Source organism: Helianthus annuus, chromosome 14, assembly GCF_002127325.2.
Source record: "Helianthus annuus cultivar XRQ/B chromosome 14, HanXRQr2.0-SUNRISE, whole genome shotgun sequence".
Taxonomy (NCBI): Eukaryota; Viridiplantae; Streptophyta; class Magnoliopsida; order Asterales; family Asteraceae; genus Helianthus; species Helianthus annuus.
The window spans coordinates 122054056-122060338 of NC_035446.2; the positions used below are offsets into that span (position 1 = coordinate 122054056).

Consider the following 6283-nt stretch of genomic DNA (forward strand, 5'->3'; position numbering starts at 1 on the left):
GGAGAATTTAGCATACAACTTCTCCTGTTGAAGCAATCCTAAGATACAACGAAGGTGCTTCTCATGGTCAACTTGGCTACGAGAATAGATAAGTATGTCATCTATGAAGACAATGACAAACTTATCTAAGTATGGTTTGCAGACTCTATTCATGAGGTCCATGAATGCTGCTGGCGCATTAGTGAGCCCAAAAGGCATCACTAAAAACTCGTAATGTCCATATCTTGTCCTGAACGCTGTCTTAGGTACATCTTTAGTTCTAACTTTGAGTTGATGATACCCAGATCGCAAATCAATCTTGGAGAAAAAGCTTGCCCCTTGGAGCTGATCAAATAAGTCATCGATCCTGGGTAAAGGATAACGATTCTTGATCGTCACCTTATTTAATTAACGATAATCAATGCATAAGCGCATTGATCCATCCTTCTTTTTCACAAACATTGTTGGAGCTCCCCAAGGCGAAGAGCTAGGTTGTATGAACCCTTTTTCCAGTAAGTCGTCTAATTGAGTCCTGAGCTCTTTCATCTCAGTAGGCGCTAGACGATAAGGAGCTCGTGCAATAGGTGCAGATCCTGGCAGAATATCTATCCTGAACTCTACTTGCCTCTCAGGAGGTAATCCATGTAACTCATCAGGAAAGACATCAGGATACTCAGAGATGATTGGAATATCTTCGATCTTAGGCTTCGGGTCATTCACAGTCACTTGTGCCATGTAGATGACACATCCGCTCTTTAAACACTACGATACCTTGAGAATAGACACATTGTTGGGCAACCTATATTGTGTATCTCCTTGAATAGTGACAGATTCACCAGAAGGGGTTTTGGTAATAACTAGCTTTTTATCATAGGCAATTTGGGCTTGGTTATGCGACAACCAATCCATGCCTAATACTATATCAAACCCTGCCAATTTCATTGGCAAGAGGGATAGCGGGATAGAATGATTCTTAATGGATATGAAGCATCCATCAAGAAGAGTTGAAGCTGTTTCTAAGGTACCATCGGCAAGCTCTACCTCATATTTTATGTCTAGAGTCTTAATAGGCAGATTCAGTGACTTACAAAACCTATGGTCTACAAAGGACTTATCAGCACCTGAATCAAATAAAACTCTAGCATAAATGTTATTAATGAGGAAGGTACCTGTTATGACGTTCTTGTCGTTCACCGCTTCCCTAGCATTCATCTGAAAAACTCTCGCATTGTTTTTCTTCACCTCCTCGGGCTTCTTAGCATTCTTGGGTCAATTTGTCTTGATGTGCCCCTTTTCATTGCAACCGTAACAGGTTGCATTCTTAATATTTCGGCACTCCACAGACTTGTGCCCTTTCTTCTTGCAAATCCCACATGGTTTGGCTTGTGGGTCTTGGTTGCACCTTCCGAAGTGCCTTTTATTGCAAGTCTTGCACCTGGGCTAGTCATTTGACTACCCCTTCTTGGAACCAAAGTTCCCTTTGTTTTTCTTGTTTGATTGAGGAGACTTGTCTTCCTCCCTCTTCCTCTTCCCGTCATCGGTAGCTTTCTTTGCCCTACTCCTCACAACATCAAGAGTAAGGGATAAAGATAGATCCACAACAGATCTATAGGTAGCAGGCTTAGAAGCCTTGACATTTCCTTTTACTTCAGGGGATAAACCACCGATGAAACGTGCAATGCGTTTGGGTTTAGGGGTGACCAAGTATGGTACAAGCCTTGACATCGAGTTGAAGCTGGTCACATAGGACCTACAATCCAAGTCCTTCATCACCAAAGTAAGGAAGTCAATTTCAATCCTCTCGACCTCATGTTGAGGACGGTAAGTGTCCTTCACCAGATCAACAAACTTGTTCCACGAAAGGTTATACAGAGGAACTTTTCTAGTGGATTGCACCAATGCTTTCCACCAAGTGAGGGTGTCGCCCTTGAAAGATTGAGACACAAACTTCACTATGTCTTCTTTAGCACATTCACTGATGTCTATCACAGTCTCCATTTCATCTAACCACTTCATACAGTCTATTGCTCCCTTTTCTCCTGTGAAATCTCTCGGTTTACAGGAGACGAAGTATTTATAGGTACAACCCTTGGTGTACCTGGGAGTCGGTTCGAGGACAACCTTCCTCTATGGTTCACTTTTATGATTAGACAAGTGTTGAGACTCGTCCTTCTTCAGTGTATGCGAATGAGATAGGGACTTTGTGTGAGTCTTGGACCGAAGATTCCTCGGCTCCTTAAACTTATCATCCACAGCCTGAGCAACTACTGTGGTTATCATTGCTTGCAATTCAGCACCAGTGATATTAATCCTGGTACTATTGTTTCCTTCCACAGGATGACTGTTTGCTTCGTCAGAGCCAACCATGATTTGAGTACTAAATCAAACAATAATTAAGCATTTAGATTATAAAATAAATCATCGCATTGATGATTATATGGTCATGGTATTATTAAACCATATAGACCATTTTAAGTAATAATTAATTAAATCATGATTTGCCTAGGCTACAATTGAACCATTATAAGCAATCAATAGGATATAATCCTTTATATTTATTAGACAGGGGATATAAATCACAACTTTCAATGTCATGAAAGACATTTTCATATAGCTCAAGGCTCGTCTCGAAGGACATTTAGATGGCACAAAAGGCCTTGTCACAAGGACGATTAAAACCTAACCAATGATCTCTTGGATCAATGATTTTTTAAGGGTCGAACCTAGTTCATCGCCTTTTTGACAAGAAGTTTATAAATAAAACTATCATTGTCATTATTACACCTTTGTTTATAAGCATACATCTTTAATGGATGTTTTGGTGTATACATCATATTGATGTTTATTAGCCATGATTCACATTGATCATATAGGCTATATATAAGTGACTTGGAAAGATCCAAGTACATTTGGAAGCTTGTGTGGTTTCTCGTACCGCACAACCAGGAATGTTAAAATGTTTTCAGATGTTAACAAGGATTTATTGTCTTAAAAAGGTTGTACCATCATAGCCATTTAATATTTTGGCTAGGTTGTACCTCTAAGAATTTCTTTGGCAGATCAATTAAAAATTGAAATGATAAAGCATTATGATGTAATAAAGTACATAATTAAAATCCAAAGAAATTCCATTAAACATTAAACTATTACAAAGGTGCCCTAAACGGGTCTTGAAAAGAACATACTGCCCACGCAGGGGCTACAGAAACAGAAATAAGTCCTCGTAGGGACTAGGTACTGAAAATAAAATGTCCTCACAGGGACTTGATTGAAAATAAAATACAAAATACAGTAAACAACTTTCTATTTCTTTTTGCCTTTGATGAGACTTGCAAGGCCTTTAAGAAAGTTATTGTGCTTCTTGTTGGTTTCATCTGCTTTACGCTCAACCCTGTCCAAACTCTCCATAATTTCTTCAGTTTGCACCTGTTGGGGAGGAGGAGGTTGCTGGTAAGGTGGTTATTGATACCCCTGCACCGGATATCTAGTTGGGTAAACTGGAGGATAAGAAGAAGGATAATGTGCATTGTACTGTGCAGCAGTAAGATATGGATCATGAGTTCCATAACCCGCAGAAGTTGGGTATTCAAAAGGGTTGTACCCAGAAGAACCTGGGTAAGTCGGTATCTGGTTTTTGAAACCCACTGGTGGTGGCGGTGGTGCATAAGAAACCGGCGGAGGATCGTCTTCCGGCACCGCGTGCGAGGGTCCACCCATTTGTGGGTCCTCGGGGATAGGAGGGTAAGAGCTTGAACCTTGAGGGGAACTGAATCGAGGTCCCCCTCGCACGGATATTCGTGCATTCCTCCTTCGCCTTGGCGGCTCGGGAGGTGGTTGAGGTGGCTCTTCAACAGGAAGAGGTGGTGGAGAAACTGCTTGAAGATGCGGCTCATCCAAAGGGGGTTGAGCAGGAGAGTTGTGATATGAAGGGGTAAATGCCCATTCATGTTGGTTCCACCTTTCGGCAAACGAATCGGGCCCATGATATGGCGATCCTTGATATGGAGAACCGCTCGAGATGCTGATAGGGTAGCCCGGTGTTTCGGTTTGCAGTTCTGAGTCCGGGTCGTCATCCATTTCCATTTCCTGGGAGAAGTGATCCTCGGGTCCTAGAGGATTGAAACCTAGAAAATCATTGACATAGTCATTGGTGTTGAACTGGGCTGGAGAGTAGGTAGAATCCGAGTGATGGAAAGAATGAGAATGCAAGGAATGATAGGATTGGTGAGAATGGTGGGATTCAAGTGAATGATGTGAATCATGAGAGTGATGGGAATGTTGGGGCTCGTCTGGGACAGGCGGCCCGAATGATGGATGAAAAGAAGGTGATGAACTCAGCGAAACTGAGTGTCTCGCGGGTTCGTAAGAATGACCCCAATGGTCACGGGAATCAGAACTAGAAAATGACGCAGACGGGGTGCGCCTATGGGAAGGTCCTTCGTGTGCTGATGGTCTGCCTCACATTGGACCCTTTCCTTTGCCTCTCACTCTTGGCGGCATTGTTGATGATTAATCCTGTCAAAACAAGTAAAACAAAATAAAATATAAACAGCAAAGGAAGGTTAAGAATAAACCCTAGCTCATTGGCCTAGACTCGGAAGTCTAAGGAATGTGCTTATTGTGTCATTGAGATTAAACACAAAAGGTTAGTGTTTAATTCACTCAATGTTGGCTCTGATACCAACCTGTTACACCCCGATATTTCCACATATTACCGGTGGGCCCGGCAGGGAGTATCGTGATGTAGTTGATATCATCATTGTCAATACACACAATATAATAGCACAGCGGAAGGCTTGGTGAATAAACTATTACAAACCATAATGTCTGAGTGTCCGAATGAAAGAATATACAGACTGGATTGTAATAAGATCCACAGGCGGATCACAAATAAAATACAAGAAAACAAAATAACAGACTTTAGGTATCTAAGGACTTGCAAGATCCTCTTATACGACACCTAATAGCTCCAGCCTATTTACGAGAGGTACCTGTCAATCAGTCTTTAGAAAATACGTCAGTATACACTCGTAAGTACAATTAAGTGACTCTTTTGAAAACATTTATGAAAATTGATTTAAGTGCACATGGCACAAATCATTTTTAACTTGGGACAATTATTTAAAGATAATCTTGTATACAGATTTACATGTTTGTCACACAATTGGGGCCGGTTGGAAGCCGGTCAGGATAAACCGACTCACCACATATAGAACCCACAAAGGAGTTATCCCCAACATGTGGGTTTATATTTTAGCATTTGCATCTATCAGGTGTATGCCTACACCCCGTGCATAGGTCGTGGCCATTTTCAAATGAAATGAGCCGAGGATATCCAGGACACGGTCGAATTAACCCCCAATGTTTATGTTATCAAACAAGACAGATTAAAACGGGTTATGTAAATTAATTAATCACAATCCGATTAAAGGATTTCATACCCAACCAAGTGGTATTATTACAATACCATATCCCAAGCCCATATAAGGGAAAATAAGTTAAAAGTATTTACCTGAGCTAATGTGAAAGGTAACTCAGCCGTATAATCCTAAATCTTTATGATGATACCTTCTACTGGATGCTACTTAATCTGTATAGAAGGTTTAATAACCTATTAGGATGCTAACGGGTCTTTAGTTAAGTCAAAGACTTAGACCGGCTAGCTAGAAAGAAGCTTTACGGTTCTAAACGCTAGATTAAGCGGAGACCGGAATAGAATGTGGTTTAGACCCGACAAGCTTGGATACTTGTATAATATGGGTAAACTAAACACATTCTGGAATTTGAGGATTAAATGATAAGGTTAAACCCGTTTCGGCTATTTTATGTAAACTAGTAACATAAACCAATCCGAACGCATAAACGCGTAACGGGTAACCAAATGAATTATATACAGGTCTCAAATGTTATTATGCTTAAAATATGTTAATACATCAGTAGGATGTTAACATATATTCCCAAAAAGTATTTAAAACCAATTTAAGTCCCGTAAGGGCATTTTGGTCATTTTAATAATTATAAAAGAGATTTTATAACAAACTGAAGTTCTGGTTTTATGAAATCAGTAAAAATATTTATTTTACCTCATTACATTAGTAAGATATTACATATATGTGAGGTTTACCATTTATGGTCAAACTATGCCCCGAAAGGGCATTTTGGTCATTTCACATAGGCTTTTAAGGACATTTTTGGAAATCTGAGATCATAACTTATACCCACTGTAATAATATTTAAATTTGTTTAAAAATTCAGTAGGTAACAAGTATTAGGTGTTAAATATGATTTTAAACCATACTATGCA

The 6283-nt window shown here is 40.0% G+C and overlaps 1 protein-coding gene across 1 annotated transcript; it reads right to left on the bottom strand.

Annotated features, from left to right (window-relative positions):
• Positions 1-2106: 2106 nt before the first annotated feature.
• Positions 2107-4062, bottom strand: LOC110934218 (proline-rich extensin-like protein EPR1). Its single transcript, XM_022177401.1, has 2 exons — positions 3449-4062; positions 2107-2356 (listed from the first exon to the last, which is right to left on the bottom strand). The coding sequence occupies exons 1-2, from the start codon at positions 4060-4062 to the stop codon at positions 2107-2109; spliced, it is 864 nt and encodes a 287-aa protein (XP_022033093.1).
• Between the last annotated feature and the right edge of the window lie 2221 nt (positions 4063-6283).